This window comes from Bidens hawaiensis, unplaced genomic scaffold, assembly GCF_021521415.1.
Source record: "Bidens hawaiensis isolate Kalapana, Puna unplaced genomic scaffold, B.hawaiensis_p1.1 tig00011475_1, whole genome shotgun sequence".
Classification (NCBI taxonomy): domain Eukaryota; kingdom Viridiplantae; phylum Streptophyta; class Magnoliopsida; order Asterales; family Asteraceae; genus Bidens; species Bidens hawaiensis.
In genome coordinates, this window is record NW_027491898.1 from 717156 (window position 1) to 739218 (window position 22063).

Genomic DNA, 22063 nt, shown 5'->3' on the forward strand with positions numbered 1-22063 from the left:
GTATATGATGATATAACGGGATTACACCTCTATGATGGCCAAAGCTGATTTTTTTTTCTTTTGAACATCATGTTCAAACTTGTTTTAGGCTATGCCAATAAACCGTCATGCCATGTTCATGTTGTGTAACACACTTATCAAATATTTAACTAAATTACACATTTAGTTAAACGTGACGTGTCCACACACCGACCGACTAACAGACTGACATAATGAAAATGAAAATTTCAATAACCAAAAAGGGAAATGATGTTATTCTACAAGGACCGAACAGTGAAGTATTCTGACTGAATGCACCGACGACGACCTGGTGGCGTTTCACAGTCGTCGTTAATATTATTATTATTATTATTATTATTATTCAGTGCAAAGTGAGACGCATTCCGTCAGTGGTTAATAATAATAAGAATTAAGAATAAGAATGTCGTGGATAAGATCTGCGGTGAATAACAACCTGACTCGCACCGTCAAAAGTTACGCTGATACTGTAGTCCAACACGCCGGTCAAGCCGTTGCTGATATCTTCCTTGACCACACACTTGTAACGCTCTTCCTTACCATTTCATCGATTCAATTTATTATTATTATTATTATTATTGTAATATAAGAAACGACAATTGGGAGTGTTTGCTTGCTGGATTGAAATTAGGGTTTTGGATCCTACTGAAATAAGTTAAATTCTGGACAATTATTAATACTACTATGTTATTTAACCCGATTTGTTCCCGTTAATTGTAACTTTACACTATGATTTTAAGATGCAATATAGAGATGTGAATGAAACCGGAATAACTCAACTTAACTTAAATCCGGCGGTTTGGTTTTATGTTTTTCGATAACCAAATTTCCGGTCTGGTTTCGGTTTTTAGTAACGCATAACCAAAACAAGACCGATTTTCAAAAACCTAAAAACCAAATTTGCATGTACTGAAAACCGAAGCCGAATGGTTTTTTAAAAATGCAAAACCAAATTTTCGGGTTTTGGTTCGGTTTCAGCTAAAAACTGACCCGTGCAGACTATCGGTTAGTGAACATCTATGGAATGTCATTGTTTAATCACGTGGCCTTAAAATGGAAACCTGAAATTGTGCCGGGAAATTGAAACTAGTCTGATTAAAGTTAGTTAAGTTTGATAATAAGAGGAAAAATAGATGCTTTACTGCGTTAAGTGCCTTAAGAAAGTGATTAATTTGGAATTGATTATCTGTCTGAAAATGATTGGCTGTACCCATTGAATTTCATTTACTGATTGGTGATTACTATTCTAAACTGCTGGTTTATTGCTTACTGTAATCTTATTTGTGCATCTATTTGCTTTTTGTTTCAACTTTTTGATGAAGCTAAGAATAACAGGGTGGTCGAAGTTTCAAAAGCTTTAAGCAGACTGTTAGAAGATTGGAAGAAGAATCAATTGTCGCTAGAGGTCCAGAAAGGATACACTTGTTGAGAAGATGGCTTGCTGCTCTGAAAGAAACTCAGAAACTGTTGGAGGGTTCTATTGAAGACGATGACAAGAATCATGAACCGCATCTAGTGAGTAAATTCGCTTTTGTATTGTTTTCTAATTTCAAAATATTGGTGTCTTTCATTAATTTTAAGCAATTGTGACAGGTTTTGTACTATGATTCTGATATGGTTGGAGATCCAATGAATTTTCATGATGTTTTTCTGTATAGTCAAGCTTTGGAGGGCATTACAATATCTATGGTAACAATAGTGAATAATGTTTAATTGTTTTTCCCTTGAAACGTACACGTAGACACTAAATCTGCTGTGTGTAAACGAAGCGAGCGTGGCATGTTCATGTTCATCTGTTTTAACTTTAACTGAACAAACGATCGAACACGAACAACTAAATGGACGGGGTTTTCTTGTTGGTGTTCGATTGTAAAGAAATGAACGTGTTCGTGTTCATTTATGTTTGTTCGGTTAACAGTATAAATTAATAGTTCATGAACGTAATCGAACAAATGTAAATTAAAGTAGATGAGCAAACATAAACGATGTAACTAAGCAAAAACCAATTAACTGTATACGTGAACATCAATCTTTGGCCTAAAAAATCTAAAATATAGACTAATTGCAATGGGTGGTATCCTATTTTCATCAAACTGGACTAAATTGTAATTGAGCTGAAAAATCTAAACAAATGTATAAATGTAAGCGAACGGACATAAATGAATTTAAATGAATGAATGAAACATGTGTTTATGCTCATTCGTTTAAGCAAATAAACAAACAATATTGTTCGTGCTTGTTCGCTTTTAAATAAAAGAACTTCCTGCCGAACAGTTCGCGAACAGTTAATTGAACGTTCTGTTTGCTTACAGGCCTATCGGATGCAGATCAATAAGATTTATACTACATATTAATAATTTTTATAATATTAACATACATCATATTTATATATACCTTGAAATTTTCTTCCTCAATAGATTCTTGTACCACCAAGTGAGGAGGAGGTTTTTCTGTTTCTAGAATTTTTTAGGTGAGTGTTATTTACATATTTTATATTTGTTATATCTTTATATCATTTAAATAACCTAGATTTTTACTTGTTTGCAGTTACTGTCTTACTGGTGGAAAAGAAGTTCATAACGCAATAGTCAGCAGCATCCAGGATTTGGCAAAAGTTTTCTCAGGCTACGAAGATGAAGTCTTGGTACTATGTGAAACTTTTGTGAAATTCTTAGCTTTTATGATCTCTTTAAGTGTTTCTTATCTTTTCTTTTTTAAATATTTGCTTATAGGTAAAGCGTGAGGAGTTACTGCAGTTTGCACAAGGTGCCATCACTAGTTTAAAAATCAGCGTGGAGCTTAAAAGGTAATAAGTTAAAAGGTTTTGATTTCTCAGCTGCAGATTCACATACATGCATTTTGAATTGAACAAGGATTTTAGAATATTAGAATTCCCACGTTAAAGCTAGAAAAGTAGTGGTGTGCATGGATCGGTTTTGGGCTCAAATCGAACCGAAAACTGAAATTTTGGTTTTTGTTTTTTTGAATACCGTTCAGTTACTGTCTTTGGTTTTCAGTTTTTGGTTTTCATGATGTGTTTGGTTTGGTTCTGGTTTTTTTGGTTTTGCCATTTGAGGTTGAAAATATTAAGACCTACAATAATGAATTTGGGCTTGAAAATGTGGGCCTAAAATATTTTGTGAATTAGTGATTAATTGATTATTTCCCATTTGGCCTGAAAATTTTGGAGAGCACCATTTATAATCTATAAATTTAATAATAAAAGTTGTTATTTTAGCTTTTTTGGTTTTTATTGGTTTACCCTTTGGTCTTGAATTTTTTTTTTTTTTGCTTGAAAAATGTTCCAAAATAATGTATCTGGGCCTATACTTTTTTGTTGATTAATGATCATTTGATTTTTACAATCTGGGCCTAAACTTTTGGGCTACACCATTTATAATCTGTAAATCCAATACAGAAGGCGTTTTATTTGGGTTTTACGGGTTCTGTTCAACGTTTTTTTCCACTACATGCAAAAAGCGGAAATTTGGTTTTTGGAAAAACATAAAACCAAACCGCTGGTTTTGGGTTGGATTTGCTTATTTCGGTTCGCTTGTCAGTTATTTCGGTTTCATCACACCCCTATAGTAAAGTGCGCATATCTGATCAAGCTGACTTCAAATTTCGCATGTTTGATATATATGTATTATAGACTATAGTAATATATGGTGAGTTATATTAACAGAATAGATGCAGAAGCCTCCGTCCTCAAGGAAAAGTTTGATGAAATGGAATCATCAGGGGAGATTATTATTGGTGACAGGTATGAAAAAGCCTCCAAAGAAGCAACCATTGCTACAACCGAGGTGAACCGCTTGTAATCTAATAGTATTTAATGAATGCAAATGATATGAGTACAGTAGTAGGATATATACAGTGTAATCTAATTGTTATGTTTACACAGTAGGCTCTCAAGAAGGCTCTGGCCCATATTCGAGTTTGTTCTAAACTAGAAGGGCTTTTAATGAAAAAGAAGATGCTTTATGGTGGAGAAACTTCTGAGATCCATGCTCAAAAGGTAGCTTTTCTTGGAGGGCTGTTCATGAGTCGAGCCCGAGTCGAGCCAGTGTGGTTTCGAGCTCTGGCTCGAAATTAAATGAGACAACTTAGCTAGGCTCTAGCTCGATTTTGAAGTTAAACGAGCTTAAGATCGAGTCCGAGCCGAGCCTGGGTCGATTTTGGCTCGGTTACAAAAATGATCCAAATCAGCTCAGGATGTTTGAATTCAACTTTTTATAGCTAGTTTTATTCGAGCTTTTATCGAGCGAGCCACGGGCCCGAGCTTCGAGCTTTTTGAACAGCCCATGGAGACGTTATACCTGTTATTAACCAATATTTATGTAAATTCTTTGTTGATTTTTACTAATATTTGATTATATTTTGCCCTTTAAAAAAGTACTGTTTAAAATGGTTTGATGACCTGTAGTGTTGTCTTTGGATTTCAACAGGTGGATAAGCTGAAAGTGTTATCTGAGTCTCTTGTTAGCTCCTCTACAAAAGCTGAGAAGCGTATTTCTGATAACAGGTATATTAGTATATAAGCATGCTACATATATATGTATATATAAATTTTCATGTTTACATTTGCGTGAGGCTATTATTGTTTTTTCCAATTGCTTTGTTGATGGACGAAGTGCATTTATGGGGAGCGAAAATGTAATGGTGTGTCTTATATTTTATATTGTCTGGCAGAGTTCAGAAAGAGGAAGCTTTGAATTTCCGCATGTCTAAAGCAAGTGAAGTTGGAGAAGCAGAGAAGGTATTTTTCATATGGTTTAACCTACAATTTATGCTTTGTCTTTTATTTTATAACTTTATTTGTAGTTAACTAGCTCTTATTACGTGCTCATAGTTAATTTCTGATTTTTTTTATCTCTTGATTTTATTATAGGAATTGGCTGCTGAGGTTGCAGCCCTTGAGAAACAGAGAAATGATCTTGAAGCTGAATTAAAGAGGGTGTGTGTCATCTGATCTCTTTCTTCTAGTCGTAGAACCTTATATTTATAATTAATCAGTCTGATATGTATTTATATATTAAAATCATATGTTTTAGGTGAACATCTCATTGACTGCAGCCAATGGACGACTACAAAATGCTCAGGAAGAGAGGGATCAGTTTTATGAAGCTAATGATCAACTTATTGCACACTTTAAAACCAAGGTTCTTTTCTTCGTTATACATTTATCTATTGAAGTTTAAATTAGTATTTAATATTGTTTACAATTACATTATCTACATTCTCTTATTATATTTATTTATAGGAAGACGAACTGGTAAAATCCATTGGCTCTTGTAAGAAAGAAGTCAATGTTGTGAATACTTGGGTGAATTTTCTAGAAGATACTTGGATTCTTCAGCGTGCTAATACAGAGACGATGGAGAAACAAGTCGGGTATGCTCTCGCATATGTTATTTATTCCTTGAAATATTTGTATGTCTATGATTAATTTCGAATTTAACTTTCTTCCAGTGATGAGTTGGCAAAACATGAGACCTATTTTGTGAATTTGGTCACTAAATTGCTTTCGGGTTACGAGGTATACTTTTGAGTTTTAAAAAAAATTGTCACAAATCTATGCTGTTTTTGCTATTTACTATTTTTTGGTATACAGGAGGGACTGAAGCCTGCTGTTGACCGTATTGAGAAATATGTTGACAACTTGAAGAGCCTAAGCAAAGGGTAATTAATATACATGCCTGCACTCTAATTATCATATTTTTAATGTGTGTTAAAATTGAATAAATATCTCACGATACAGATCAGATCCACCGTCAAATGCGGATAAAGAAGATTCCAAGATGATAAATCCTAGAAGTCTCGAGGAGGAATATTTGGACTATGAAGCAAAGGTAGCTACTAGTTTTTCGCGGTTTGAACCAATATTTTTTTAATGTGACGTATTTTATACCAAATTAATCGAATGTTTATTTCATTGTTGCAGATCATTACAACCTTTAGTGTGGTAGATAACATGAAAGAGCAGTTCTACGCCCAACAGGGGAAAAATGGCAGGTACTAAAATCTGGCAATCTCTGTTTGCGTGTTGATGATAATTATATTAGATTTCTTGAAAATGAAATATTTGTATGATTTTCATATAGGAAAGAAGATGCAAAAATCAAACAACTTTTTGAAAATATTGAAAAGTTGAGGGTAAAATTCGGTTCTATCGAGAGGCCGAATCTAGAAATGGACAGTCCCGAACAAGAAGATGAGACACCGAATGCTGAAACAGGCACCAGACGGGTAGAAAGCCGATCGCATCCAAAGCCAAAAACAGCAGACATATCTCAGACCCAGACCCGGACCCTGTCAAATAAGCAGCAAGTGAAGTCGCCTGCTGCAAAAGGTGAACCGGGTCCGGGTCAGGGGCTAGACCCAGAAGGGGAACTAGTGAAGCTGGAGTCTGAATTCGGTAAAGTTAACAGTGAATACATGGAGGATGAGATAGGTGACTGGGAGTTTGATGAGCTTGAAAAAGAATTAAGCAAATAGGTAAAAAGATTTAGCTACAATAAAACTAGATTAAAAATAATAATAATAAAAAAAGCCTTGCTTTGTATGTACATAAGCCGAAGTTGGAATGATTTGTTTATGTGTTTGTAATATCTCACTTAGGCTTGTACAACACACCTTTTATATTTAATCTTTGATGTTTTCTCTTTAGTTTTGTATCACCAATAATTTTATTTATGGACGAATATAATTAAGAATCATAAGTATATCCGAAATCTGTTAATTAAACACGATTGATGCTCAAGCCTAATATTAGTTCTAAGCCGGTTGCCGGTTAATGAGTTGCCACTCTTATCTTCCACAAACGTAACTGTTGCAGTGTTGCCCACAAGCTGCCGAGTGATGTACGTGGGCTAATACATTAAATGATTCCAGATATAAGATAAAATTTATCATTAAATGATCTACAATAGATTAAAGTAAGTTTTATTTTTCCTAATATACTTTGTTTTTCAGATATTACTTTAAGAAAAAATTACTATTTGTGTCCCTATGGTTTTAAGGTGGAGGCACAATCAGTCTCTGAAAATTTTTTTAAACCAGTTGAGTCCCCATGGTTTCAGAAACGAACCATTTAAGTCCCTATCATTACTTAACTTTCAGAGTAAAACTTTCATTTTACTGAAACCACAGGAACTCAAATTGTTCGTTTCTGAAACCACATGGACTCAAATGGTTCGTTTCTGAAACCACAAGGACTCAACCAGTTTAAAATTTTTTTCGAGGACTCATTGTGCCACCGTCTTAAAATCACAAGGATTCAAACAGTAATTTTCTCTTACTTTAATCAAATCAAACATAGTCTGAAACAGATCTTTAAAAGAAAATTTAAAACATACTAACATCAGAATTAGTTTTCAATTTATAGAACTATGATTGTTTTGTTAACCTGTACGGTATTCACTTAAGAAACAAATGCCCGGGGTCTTTACGAGCCGAGACAAAGCGAGCTCATGCTCCACCTAGAAATTTCAATTGAGCTCAGCTCGATTTGGCTTTTTTTTTAAGCCTCAACTTGGTTTTGGCTCGGAAAAATCGTAAGTACATAAAATAAAGGAAAGGCTTTATATGATTTGGACCGAATAATGATATAAGAGAATTATGTTTCAAAGATTAGATGTCTTTTACTTGGGGATAATTAATGAGTTGAAAGAGCGAGAGAACATTAGCTCGAGCTGCGTTTCTTTACACCATTAGAGATATCTTGGAGACTCCAGCAACTATCGGCTCTTCATAAAGAAAAGTCGAGATCATTCAAGAAATCATGGCGGTAACTGTAACACCCCAACCCGAATGGGCTGACGTGTCACAATGTACGGAGGTATATAGAGACAAAAGACATAATTCCATTACTTCATTAGAGTAAAAAGTACAGACTACTGATAGATCAGATACTAAGTCCAAAATACATATTATTCAAATAACATAAGTTTAACAGACATCTTCAGAATATTCCTAAGTGTTAGGCTTCTCTCTTGGTTCCGCCCAAAGTATCATATGAACCTGAAGTGTAAAATGTTTACGGAATGAGCCGAATGCCCAGTACGGAATATTAAGGCTCAAAAGCAAATAATAATTAACTGAATACAATATCACGATATATGTTAACACATAACTGATTTAAAATTATATAACTAAAATAACTGAACGGAAACATATCATACGGATGTACCCATAAGCAAAACTGAGTCTAAAAATATGTGATGACATATAGGGGGGCCACTCCTGTATGTCAATCACCCGAAATGGCGTAAGCTGGCATACCCACAACCATTTCCTGAAACTGAAACTGAACTAGGATGTCCATACGCCTCCTAATAGCTATGTATCACACCTGTACATAAGAGACGCCGTGAACTGATCTCTCCGTCACGGAAGGAGCACATAACATCGATGCCATAATGTTATGCCTGTGGGACACTCCACGGGAAGTGAGTGCTCAGGGTAACAGAGTACAAATAATCTGAGTTATACAATAAAAATTCATATCTTAACAATTCACAGAACATGCGATAATGAGTACAATTTGATAATAAATATATCGCACGCTAACGAGTCAGATAACAAATCATAATCTGAACATGAATCGAACGGACGACCAAATGAATCGAGGTGTCAAAGACGTTAGGAGTTCCAAAGGTATATAATATCAACGGGGTTTATAACAATTGAATATGATAACAATAGGGATGGGGTTAGGATCCGTACCTTGACAATTCACAACCTTGTTGAACTTGTTTCTTTAAGGGGGTCGTGATAGCCTACACGTAGTTTAGGTTTGATGAGGTTAATATTTGTAAATTTTGATACGATATGTTGGTTGAATAACTATAGCTATTAACAAAATCTTAAATAGAATTAAATGTGATGACTTAAAAATCTTGTCACCGATTACGACAAATTTAATGTTATTATTTTTTTTATAGGTAAAGTTCATTAATATACAAATTTTCATGAAGTATGAATCTCATTCATTACTTAAGTGAAAATCTAATTGTCATTTCTGTTAGTTTTAATATTTATATATGTATGTATATTTTATCTAGTTTTCTTTTAGCTTTTCAAATATGAGAATGGAGGTTCAAGAAAATTTTGCATCTCAGTAAAATTTATATGTAGATATATATGATATATTTAAAAGATTGTACTCCATCTAAACAGTTCGTTAAAGTGTGAACATTTTATATTTAACTTATGTACAAGATGAAAATTTATTTGTTGGGGCTTAGACAAAATGGATAAGTACAAGGTTGGGTTATAAATGAATTCATGTGCCAAAAACATATCACCACCAAAAATATTTGGTGGGTATCGTTTCAAACCCGATACCTTTCGAAAAAAATAGTAAACTAAAAGAACAATGGTATTTACTAAATATGTAGCTAACTTAATATTGATACTTACCAATTGCTAATACTTAATTTTTTTTTTCTCTGATCTAACTTGTCTTCTTATTTTAGTTTCTAATATAAGAACTGTTTCTTGCCATAATGGCTTGTAAACATGTTTTAAATTTGAAAAGCATGATTCAAAACTTGAACACGTAATAACTCTATAAATCGTGTACGGTTGAGTTTAGGCTCTTGAATTCTTGTTACCTGAGATGCGATATCAAACGGGTCTAAAACATGATCGACAGCCTCTTGCCATAAAGATTTACGGCGACAGCAACGGCGGTTAGGCCGAGGCCTGTGGCGACGAACGAATGGCGGTTTGATTCGCGCTTGGTTCCCAGAAGAGGTCGGTTGGAAGGATATTGCCAGGAATAAGTAGGAGGAGGTTGGGAGTTGCCTATGTGCGTATGGTCTCGATTTTTATAATTGAGGTGGAGAGATCAAAATATCTTCTGAGACATGAGTAATTGATTAAGGGATGATATGATTACCTGCCTCTTGATTGCTTAAACATATGGAAGAAAAATTTTAGATTTGAACTTACCAAAAGAGAAATCATGAAGAAAGATGTAATTATTACATTCTGCAACAATAATTCCATAAGACTTTTTGAAAACGTATCTTTCCCTAGCAGTTTTATTTATTTAGTTTTGTTTTATGACTATTATATTTATTAACAATTATTATATTATAGTACTATAATGCTAACAATACATGCATTTACGTTGACTTCAAATTTGAGAGAATGCATGGCTCCAAACTAGTTCTTTTATTATGATTAGTTATTTCTTTATTATCATTATATTCATTATTGTTGTTATTATTATTATCATTGTTTTTTTATCATTATTATTAATGCGGTTATTTCAGTAACAATTTGGATGATTTTGAAAACACGGGACAATGTGATTTTCAATAACAAATGGGCACTCGTTGAGAAGTTGGTAAACATTAAACCAAACTCCTTTCCTTGGATAAATCATTGGGCAAGAGAGCGGAAGCGGATTGGGAGAAGCACAATTTTAATTTCGTTAACTTTTTGTTGTAATAATTTTGCTTTTGTTTGTATTCTTGTGCTTGATGGGCCCTGGCTTCTTGCGGGATTTCATTTGTTTTTTTTTCTAATATAATTCGGTGTTTTAAAAAAATGGCAAATTGGAAATAATAATCTCATTTTGTGTATTGACGGATAACAATCCCACATTTAAAATTCCCCCAACCTTTCGACTATTTTTCTCTCAATGGGCCTCCGCTAAAAAACACTTAACGTCTGTTTCAATTCGGATGCTTAAATTTCCATTTAACAAAAATAAAGTCATTTGAATCATCTTTTCGAGATAAGTTTCACAGTCGACTCGTATATTTATTCTGATTAAAGGCCCTAAAAATCGGTTTGAAAATCAGAAAAACGTGTTTTTTTAACAAAAGCTTATTGAGAGAAAAATAGTCGAAAGGCCGGACTATTGACATAGAATTGGGCCAAATGTGATGAATTGGGCTTTACCAGGGTCCAATCCAATGAACCCAGTGTGTATGGTGCACACGCTCACACTCACTCACACTCACTCACACTCACACTCACACCCCAAATTCATTCCCAAACTTATACTTTCCAGTTTCCACCTTCACAAATCGTTGACACAAATTAAAGTCAAAATCAAAATCAATGGGGTTAGGGTTACTAGCTTCCAAAGCTCTCCGATCCACAAACCCTAGAACCACCACACTCCTCCGTACCATCACCTCAACCCCAGACTTCCAGGTTGGATTTCACCTAATTTAATTGGATTAAAAAAGATGTATTGGATACTGGATAATTGAATATTAGGGTTTCTATCGGTGCAAATGAGCCGAGCCCGAGCTTCACAGCCTGCTATTTATATAATTTTTAGAATATGTGTATGTGTGTGTGATTATTAAATGGTTTATATGATGTTATGCAAAATAACTGAATAATATAAGTTATGTTATATATAAAGTTATAATTGAAAAATATATATATAAATAATCATAGGGGAAAGTTAACATACAAATGGAATTAACGTGCTAACTGTGCGAATCAAGCAGTGTAATTATATATACAACATAATATAATTATGTAGGTACATTGTAGTGTAATTACACTACACTATAATTACATTATGTTGTATAAATAATTACACTGCTTGATTCTCACAGTTAGCGTGTTAATTTAATTTGTATCTTATCCAAACCCAATAATTATATAAATATATAGAAATTAGTTAATAACCAGTAAAAGAGTCAAGCTTGAAAAGTTGCTCATAATGCCTGCACTTCCAGGTTAGACTTGCCCTAATCAGGTGTTAGTTTGATTTATTTGGATATTAGGGTTTCATAAGTGGCATGAAATTGTTACTACAGAGAGAGTTTTATAAGTTTTAGCCTATGATTTTAACTTATATGATGCTTATTCTTGCTAAAGTAGGCTATAAATTCAGTGTTGTAAAAATCTGTACTATGCGTCGATTAAAGTAGGCTAGTCCACACCTCACTGTTTAATTTTGGGCTAGTCGGTAAATTAATCAGTCAATGGTCAAAGTCCTGGTTAAAATTGGGATTAATTGAACTTAGTTGGCATTTTCTTCCGGCGAGATTTCGGTCAATATCAGCGGTTTCAAGCGAGATTCCAGCCAATTTCCGGCCAAAGTGCGTATTTGTATATATGAAACTGAAAGTTACATATAAAATGTGTGTGTGTGTATAAAACTGAAAATTATACATTAAAGTCCTGATTAATCACTAGTCTTCACCCCACTGCCCGACTAGCGACTAGTGACTTTTACAACCTTGGCTATGATAAGAGGTCATGCATATTTCCAGGATCTTTATATGTGAAACTTTAGCTAGTAATTTTTATGGTGGTTATATGTTTTTTCTTATGTTTATACCTAACTGTAAGTTCTGGAATATGTTCGATATATTGTGAGAAGTGAGAAGAATTCAACATCTGATATGGCATTTGGTTTGAACATGTAGTTTTGACTATTGAAGAAATGTTTGAAGTGCCATAATATCCTATTAAAATGAAGATATGTGGATGCAATTGATGTTAATAGGTTATCAAGATAATGAACATGAATGATGCCTTGTTCAGGTTTAATCAAACAAATAAGCAAACAAGGACATCGTGATTTGTTTTAGTTTATTGACATGCTAAAACAGTGCAAACAAACATAAATAAACACAAACAATCAGGGTAGAGGGATCATATAGAAATGCATAAATTGCTATGAATTTATGGTTTCATCTCAACTGATTGATTATCTTTATTTTTATTCCACCAAGTGCCATTAACATGACTTGTTCATTTTTTCATCAGTTTGTAACATTAGCATGCTAACAGAAAAATATCAAATGTGTAATGTTTCTTAATGCATTTTGATTTATTTTGGGTTTCAGGAATGAAAATAAAGACAGACACACCAATAGCCAAAAAGGCCCGTGAAGGAGTAATGGAGTTTCTTTTAATGAACCATCCACTGGATTGCCCAATTTGTGATCAGGGTGGTGAATGTGATCTTCAAGATCAATCCATGGCCTTTGGATCTGACAGAGGTCGTTTCACTGAAACCAAAAGATCCGTTGTGGATAAGAATCTTGGTCCGTTGGTCAAGACTGTGATGACCCGATGCATCCAGTGCACCAGATGTGTTCGTTTTGCCACTGAAATAGCTGGGGTTCAAGACCTTGGCATGTTAGGGCGTGGAAGCGGTGAAGAAATTGGCACTTATGTTGAAAAACTTATGACAAGTGAACTTTCTGGCAATGTGATTGATATTTGTCCTGTTGGTGCACTCACCTCAAAACCGTTTGCTTTCAAAGCTAGAAACTGGGAGCTGAAAGGAACTGAGACAATTGATGTTACTGATGCTGTTGGCTCCAATATTCGTATTGATAGTCGGGGCCCGGAAGTCATGCGCATTGTACCACGCTTAAACGAGGTACTATTAAATCTTTTCTGTTTAAATTGAGGGCATTTTTGTCATTATCTTATGTATTTATCTCTTTACACAGGACATTAATGAGGAGTGGATTTCAGACAAGACACGATTCTGTTACGATGGTTTAAAGAGACAGAGATTAAACGATCCCATGATTCGTGACGGTGATGGGCGGTTTAAACCTGTGAGCTGGCGGGATGCTCTTGCTGTGGTGGCTGAGGTCATCCACCAAGTCAAACCTGAGGAAATTGTTGGAGTTGCTGGTAAATTAAGCGACGCAGAGTCCATGATTTTACTAAAAGATTTCTTGAACAAAATGGGGTCAAATAATATATGGTGTGAAGGAAATGGTAAGAACACAAATGCAGATTTACGGTCCGGTTATCTTTTAAATTCCAGCATCAGCAGTTTGGAAAAAGCTGACTGCTTTCTTCTAGTCGGTACACAGGTACCACATTCTTCAAATCTCTAAGCTGTGTTTATATGTAGGGGTGTGCAAGAAACCGAAAAGCTGAGGGTTTGGTTTTATGTTGCAAACACCGAATTTTTCGGTTTGGTTTTGCATGTTAAAACCGAAAAAACCGAACCGCATGGAATTTTCAATTAAAATTTTGGATGTTAGGTAATTTTTTAAAACTAATCAACAGTGTAACTAAAATATTAAAATCCAAATGTATAATAATCAATTAATCATTAGTTAACACAATTTTTTAGGTCTAAGTTCATTATTCTGGGCCTTTTTCTTTTTCAGACCATAAATTTCAAACACAAATTGTAACATTAAGAAAATTGAAGCCGAACCCAGATCGGTAATTCAAAACTGAACGGTTTTCGAAAACTTGAAAACCAAAATTTTGGTTTTTGGTTCAGTTTGAGCCCAAAACCAATCCATGCACACCCATGTATTCATTTCTGTTTCTTTTAATTATTTATGCAAATTCTTTAATAATGCCAGCCACGGGTGGAAGCTGCAATGGTCAATGCTAGAATCCGCAAAACGGTTCGAGCCACGCAAGCTAAAGTCGGCTACATCGGCCCATCAACCGATTTCAACTATGACCATCAGCATCTTGGCACGGGACCCAAAACCCTGGTTGAGATAGCTGAGGGCCGCCATTCCTTCACCTCGGCTCTTGCAGACGCCAAAAACCCCGTCGTAATAATCGGTGCTGGGGTCTTTGAACGCGAAGACAAAGACGTGATTTTCTCACTCGTTCAATCACTTGCAGCCAAGCACGAAAACCTAATCCGACCTGACTGGAATGGAGTCAATGTTTTACTCCTAAACGCCGCCCAAGCTGCTGCTTTGGACCTTGGCCTTGTGCCCGAATCTGACAACAGCATTGAATCTGCCAAGTTCTTATATTTGATGGGTGCTGATGATGTTGATTTAGATAGGTTCCAAAGGATGCTTTTGTGGTATATCAGGGGCACCATGGTGATAAGGGCGTGTACCGGGCTAACGTGATCCTTCCTGGAGCTGCATTCAGTGAAAAAGAAGGGACGTATGTGAACACCGAAGGGACAGCTCAGCAAACCGTGCCAGCTGTCCCAACCGTTGGTGATGCTAGAGAGGATTGGAAGATAATCCGGGCTCTTTCTGAGGTTTGTGGGGTGAGGTTACCTTACGACACCATTAGTGGGGTCCGCTCACGTATTAGAACTGTTGCACCGAATCTGTTGCATGTGGACGAGAGAGAACCGGCTACATTTTCTGGGTCAGTTAAGCCCGAGGGGTCGGGTAAGGTGACTGCAACACCGTTTGGTGTGACGATTGATAACTTTTATATGACGGATGTGATCACGAGGGCGTCAAAGATCATGGCACAATGCAGTGCCTTGTTGAAGAAGTGAGTGATTGGTGTAAGTTTTAATAAAGGTATCTTTATAATTCCGGTTTTGAAGAAGCAAACAAAGCTGTTGGTTGTATGATCATAAATGGCATGCCTGACATTGGTAAATGGTTTGTAATTTGTATGGGATTTGAGACTAGAGGTGCACAAATCGGGTTCAAATGGAAAACCCGAACCGGTTCCAAACCGGTTTTTTTTACACCGGGTTGTAAAATGGCACCGGTTCCAATCAAGAACCGGTTCGGTTCCCGACCCGAACCGATGCCCAGATATGCGAACTTTTAAGAACCGGGTAGGGTATGAACCGGAACCGGTTTTTACGTAAAAACCGGTTCCACCGGTTTTTTTTGAAATTTAAAAATTAGAGCCGTTAGGAACCGGTTCCAACGACGGACTTTGTTTTTTATGTTTTAGTTGTTATGTTTAGTATCGTTTATGTTTTAATAATGTTTGTAATAGTTAGTTTTTAAATAAATAAAATGTTCGTCGTTATTAAAAAAGTAACAAAAATTAATCATGAGTAACAAAAGTAATTATAATAAAACAAATCAAAACTAAATATTAGTTGAACAAGTTACAAATAATTTTACCAAAACAAATAATTACAACTCTTCTTCGTCTTCATTCTCGTCTTCACCCTCGTCTTCGTTATCGGAAGAAACCCCGTCCTCCGCCTCCTCATCATGAATATGACGCTCTATTGGTATTTCGTCTTCAAAGTTCGCCTTGTGTTGTACACGATCCACCGCATCCAAATGGTCCTTTAGGCAAATGCAAACCTCTAGAGACTCGGGAGTTAGTTTTGTTCTTCGCATAGATAACACCCTCCCACTAAGAGAAAAAACCGATTCGGAAGCAACCGTTGAGGCTTGTACGGCAAGCAAATCACGAGCCATGGCGGATAGAATGGGAAATTCGTTTTGTTTACCTTTCCACCAAGCCAACAAATCAATATTGCGAATTTCGTCGACCGTTGCGCCCTCAACAAATCAATATTGCGAAAACCCGTCGGAACCGGTTTTTCCGGGTACGAACCGAACCGGTTCCAATTAAGAACCGGGTAGGAACCGGGTTGGAACTGGTACTGACATACAAATAGGAGAACCGGGTACGATTTTCGGGTACAAAAATACCCAAACCGGGTATTGTTCCAACCGGGTTGGAACTGGAACCGGTTCCGGTTCGGTTCCACCAGTTAGGTTCCGGAACCGGTTTTTTTGTGCACGTCTATTTGAGACTGTTGCAACGATGTCTGTTTTGTTGCCAAAAAAACCATGTTCGGACTTCAGAAGATCTTATTTGCACTTGATGTATGTTCCAAACAGTTTTTACATTTCACTTCATATGATTTTACAAAATTGATGAATATGAATTAGTTTTGAGTTTAGTTATAGAGATTAAAACTAAATATGTTTTGCAAATTTGTAAGCAGGGTCAATTGATTATGTAACACCTAATTGAGATTAAAAAAAATGAGATCAAATTAGATTGTGAACAATTTTCAAAAATTGGGAGACCTAAACTGTTTTAAGAAATGGTGGTTAAAAACTTTGAACTGGTTTTTGAAATTGCTTCAGCCTAGAAAATAACTTTTAATAATCGCTTTAGAAATTTTCTGCTTTGTTGATGATCATTAAAGCACACGTTTCCTTATGCTGAACTGAAATATGAAAACTTACAAATTTATAAACCTCACAACTTCGATCTGAATACAGATTACTAATGAGCCGCAAAATATTATACAGTAACTAATACTCATGAATGGGTAGGATCTATATTTTACATCATTTTATACGAGTATTCCAAAATTAAATAATCATCAAATTCACATTTATTGAAACTGAGATCTCATAAACTATCCAACCACACTCAAAACACATTTAAAATGATTTTCAAAGCACAAATTATAACACCACAAGTTTCCAATTGCTACAATACCACAAACTAAGATAAACCAAATCCCATAAAAAACAAAGGTTTCAATTTCAAGGGCCTTATATCAATTATCATTAGCCACAAAAGCAGTAAAAATACTCGCTTGATTCTTGTGTTTCAAGTGACCCAACTGTTTTGCCTAAAGAAAAGTAATATATTTAAACCGTAACCGCTTTAATCTCACAATAAACAAATGCTACAATAAAAAAGAAACCTAAGCTTTAAAGAGTGCTGCTTGAAAACTTGCCTCATCCTCTGCTGCATTATTATACGCAGATGCATAGTGTCGCCTATGCAGTCACCTTCTCTGTAGATTTTAAATCCTTTTCTTGCCTTTTCCTGCAAAAATTTAAATAAAATAAATAAATAAACAAAAAACAATTTCATTATTAAAAAAAAAAACTTACTGTTCTTGCAGCTTAACCATTGATCTAGGCCTCTGATAACCATCCTCAAAATCATTCTTCTTCCCTTGATTTCTCGACTCCGGTTTCCAACTCGCTTTAATAAGCGACTCACCTAACAACTCAGCAATGTCGGTCGCCATCGCCTCGGCTTTCTTAACATACGGAAAAGTTTCCTCCTTGAAGTGATTTGACAACCATAAATACATAGACACAACCTGATGCTTACTCTCTAAATCCAACAACTCGGAGTCATTTTTAGCAGAACTCTTCGGCATCCCCATAGCCAAACTAACGGGCACGTTTTGAGAATAAGACTGAGCAAATCTTAATAAATGATACATCGTCTTCGGATCCCGAATATTAACCGGAGCAAAACAGAAGTTAAATCGGTCTTCAAGAGATAGTCCTTGAACTTTCTCCAACATATTAGCAACCTTTTTTATATGATCGTGTTTACACAAAAAGTACGACCCGTCCAACCGACAATTTTCCCCAAATTTTTGAAGTAATTGGGAGAACGTAACATCTGCGATTTGGCCCGCAAATAACTCGACTTGTTCAAAAAATGGGAACAGACCGACCTTTTTAACTTCATCAAACGATTTTTGTAAGCATTTAATCAAGTAGTCCAAATCTTCTAAGTGTAAAGTGGTGGTAAGCCCGTCGGGGTAAATACTCCCTCTACGCCCAGCCCGACCCGCTATTTGCTTCACTTGTGAAGCGGGAACCGGCACGATTTTATCACCATTGTACTTTGATAAACTATAAAAAACCACCCGTCTTATATTAAGGTTTAATCCCATACCAACCGCATCACTCGCAACCAATATGTCATACTCATTACCTTGTTCGTTAAACAAATTAGCTTGGTGTCTACGCGTCTCGGGTGGCAACGCCCCATAAATAACACAACATTTATGATTCGTGTGCTTTTCAATAGCCAACTTCACTTCGAAAATCTCCCGTCTCGAAAACGCTACGACACAATCACCCGACCGAACGTTTCTTATATCTCCCAACAAGGTCTTAGCTTCCACCACCAACGGTTTGAATCTTTCGTAATGATTTTCAATCAACTCGTCACCGGTTTCCCGACATATATTTCTAACCATATCCAAAACACTCGGATCCCCACATAAATGTATTTCATCGGCTTGCAAACCAAGCAAAGCCCGGGTCCACGCATACCCTCTATACTCATCCGACATCATTTGAATCTCGTCAATAACCGCCACCTCATACAACTCCTCTGTCGAAACCATCTCAACCGTGCAAGCGGTGTGATTCCCGAACGGAACATACTTCTTTTCTTGACCCGTAAGCAAACTACAATACACACCTAACGAGTTCACCTTATCGAAAACTTCCATAGCCAAAAGCCGAAGCGGGCTGCAATAAATCCCCTTCTTCGCTTCCATAAACCTCTGCAAAGCATTATACGTCTTCCCACTATTTGTCGGGCCACAATGATAAATAATCTTCCGTTTAATCGCCCTAGCAAACGGAAACCACGTCTCGGGCTTCGTCAGATCCGCAGACGATATCATACTGCTAAACTTCTTAATCTCATCCGGAAACTCCTCCAAACAATACTCAACAAATATCGGAAACAGAAACCTGTCGGATTCGGTTCCGGGACCCAACGACAACAAATGCCCGACAACCTCGTCATCACACTTCTTAAAGAAAAAGTTTCTAAAATTATGCGCAGCTGTCGGGAAAAACGCGGCACTAATGTAAATAGCTAGAGCCTGATTGGAAGCCCACCCGGAATTGGAAAAGGCCCGAAAGATTTCGGTAAGGTGTTGCCATTGGTCTAGGTCTAATTTTCGGGCAATCGGACCATCACGAAGCCTAGTGTAAATGTCTACGGGATCAATTGCAGCAACATTTGAAAAACAATCGATTTGATTGTGATTATTATTATTTGTAGATTGCTGTAACCCAGAATTAGAATTTGGGGGCGGTGTGCAAAAGGGTGTGTTAGAATAAGGGAAAAAATGATGGGATTTGGGTAATAGAGGGTTGGAAATGCAAGGAAACGGGTTAAAATTATTTCTGACCTTTGAGAGGTGAAAGTGTGAAGAACATATGCGGAGGAGAAGACGAGTTGCAGGGTTTCTTGCCATTATTCATTCAGATTGAAGAAGAAGAAGAAGAATAATAATGAAATTACATCATCATCATAATAATAATAACATGAAGAAGTGGATGAATGATATATGAATGAAAGAAAGAAAGAAAGAAATTGGTAATTTGGGATGGTGGTTACTAGAACCCTAGAAAGAAAGAAAGAAAGTTAATGGTATGAAATGGGTCGTTACTAAAACCCTATACGACTAATATAAAGGGTTGGGTTATACATACTAATATAGAGCGTCAGTTTTTATTTATTTATATAGTATAGCCTTTATCTGAGTTGTATAGGGCTATATGACTCATATAGAGTCTGTTTGACTCGTATAGTTTTTTTTTTTAAGATTACTTTAACATTACAGAATATTAAAAGTAGCGTTCGAGTTAGTTACAAAAGAGAGACACATAATTTAAAAGTAAATATCTTGCTTAATACATAACAACCTACAAACAACATGAGTGTTTCTGGGTAACGGCTTTTTAGATGTGATCATGCAATCCATTTTGGTTGGTACCCATATGAGTTATCTAAGCTTTTGAAATATAATTGCTATAAAAATAATTTCGTTTGTTAATATAGATGTTTTGACTCGTGTTAACTCAGTTTTTGAAATATAAACTTTATAAAATTATAGTAGTTCAATGTCTTATAGATACATGACGAATGAAATAGAAGTTGTTGGGTGACGAATTATAAAGCAAGACACAAATCTTACATGGTTTGAGCAAGAAAAGTTGATACCAGGGCTGTATGGGTCGTATACCATCTATACGGTTCGTATAGGCCATAAAATAATTACAATCTCTGGTCAAAAGTACAGGCTGTCATGCTGTCTATATGAGTTGTATAGATCCTATACGGCTCGTATAGGTCTATACGGCTCTATACGACTCGTATAGGCTGTATACGAGCTAGAATATCTATACGGCTCGTATAGACTGCAAAAAGCTGTCACACTGTCACCTCCGTACGTATGTCAATAAGTGAGGCCTATACGAGCTGTATAGCCTTATTCACACACCATGGGACTGGTGTTTGTATATAGCCACCCAATATAAAATATAAAATCGCCATTTTCTTTTTCATACGAGAACAGACACAAATTTTGAGTGTTTAAAACAAAAAAAATAAACTTTAGGCACAGAGCTAGAGAGGTATGTTTTTCTAAGACGAGATGCTAATTGTTCATACTGATTTTGATGGTACAGGCCTGTCTCGTCACGGAATACCGTTAAGGAGGAAACCCACCACTGTGGATAAGGCTGTCCAAACCGCTCAATGGTCGTTTGAAAATTGCTCGTTCGATTTCGGCTCGATTTGTAAACGAGCTAATTGGCTTGGTTCGGTTTGTAAATGAGCCAAGCAACAACCAAGCCCTCTCTCAGTTCGATTGGGTTTGATTGGTATATATACATACACACACACACACATACATACATAAACGGATGTATGAACATTTAGAAACACTGCCTATATATATTGAAGGAGTCATACAAAAAGGCTAAAAGGGAGTCATACAAAAAGGCTAAAAGGGAGGCAAAGAAAGGCTAAAAGGGAGGCAAAGAAGGCAGTTTCGGAGGCAAAGAACACTGCCTATAAACAGATGTATGAACATTTAGAAACACAAGAGGGGGAACATGATATGTTCAAGATTGCCAAAGCAAGGGAGCATAGAAGGAAAGACCTAGGGGCTGTGAAGTTTATAAAGAGTGAGGATGGGCAGGTACTAGTTAAAGAGCAGGACATCAGATTAAGATGGAAAAACTATTTCTAGAACCTTTTTAACGGTGAGAGGGCCTACCAAGAAGAAAACGACAACACACGCCTACGAAGACAACAACGGAATAATTGCTTCTGCCGACGTATTACGCAGGAAGAGGTAAGGAATGCACTAAGGAGGATGGGAAACGCTAAGGCAGTTGGCCCAGACAACATACATATCGAAGTGTGGAAGTGCCTAGGGGAGGAAGGAGTTTTGTGGTTAACTACTTTATTCAATAGTATTTTCAAGTCCGGTAAGATGCCAGATCAATGGAGGAGCAGCATTGTAGTACCTATTTATAAGAACAAAGGAGACGCCCAATGTTGTGGGAACTACAGAGGCATCAAGCTACTAAGCCATACTATGAAGTTATCGCAAAAGAGTTATAGATACTAGAATTAGATGGGAAACCCAGGTTACGGTGAACCAATTTGGTTTCATGCCGGGGCGGTCTACTACAGAGGCAATACACCTCCTAAGAAGACTCATGGAAAAGTATAGGGAGAAGAAGCATGATCTACATATGGTGTTCATAGACCTAGAAAAGGCGTACGACAATGTGCCACGTCGACTGCT

The 22063-nt window shown here is 36.2% G+C and overlaps 1 protein-coding gene and 2 pseudogenes across 3 annotated transcripts; 2 read left to right on the top strand and 1 right to left on the bottom strand.

The window, feature by feature from the left end:
- The first annotated feature begins 1330 nt into the window (after positions 1–1330).
- Positions 1331–6527, top strand: LOC143538148 (uncharacterized). The gene is made up of 17 exons (XM_077031763.1): positions 1331–1533; positions 1612–1707; positions 2436–2488; positions 2566–2662; positions 2751–2824; positions 3704–3824; positions 3926–4036; positions 4467–4543; positions 4711–4777; positions 4910–4975; positions 5073–5180; positions 5282–5412; positions 5491–5557; positions 5633–5700; positions 5780–5870; positions 5963–6033; positions 6123–6527. Exons 2-17 carry the CDS (start codon positions 1633–1635, stop codon positions 6514–6516), a joined length of 1671 nt encoding a protein of 556 aa, XP_076887878.1. The 5' UTR covers positions 1331–1533; positions 1612–1632; the 3' UTR covers positions 6517–6527.
- A 5189-nt stretch (positions 6528–11716) lies between these two features.
- LOC143538161 (NADH dehydrogenase [ubiquinone] iron-sulfur protein 1, mitochondrial-like) lies at positions 11717–15333 on the top strand (annotated as a pseudogene). Its single transcript, XR_013136205.1, has 4 exons — positions 11717–11732; positions 12852–13393; positions 13467–13841; positions 14349–15333. The product of XR_013136205.1 is annotated as an NADH dehydrogenase [ubiquinone] iron-sulfur protein 1, mitochondrial-like (transcript).
- Positions 15334–17359: 2026 nt separating this feature from the next.
- LOC143538127 (DExH-box ATP-dependent RNA helicase DExH18, mitochondrial pseudogene) lies at positions 17360–19717 on the bottom strand (annotated as a pseudogene). Its single transcript, XR_013136199.1, has 2 exons — positions 17589–19717; positions 17360–17520 (listed from the first exon to the last, which is right to left on the bottom strand). The product of XR_013136199.1 is annotated as a DExH-box ATP-dependent RNA helicase DExH18, mitochondrial pseudogene (transcript).
- Positions 19718–22063: the final 2346 nt, after the last annotated feature.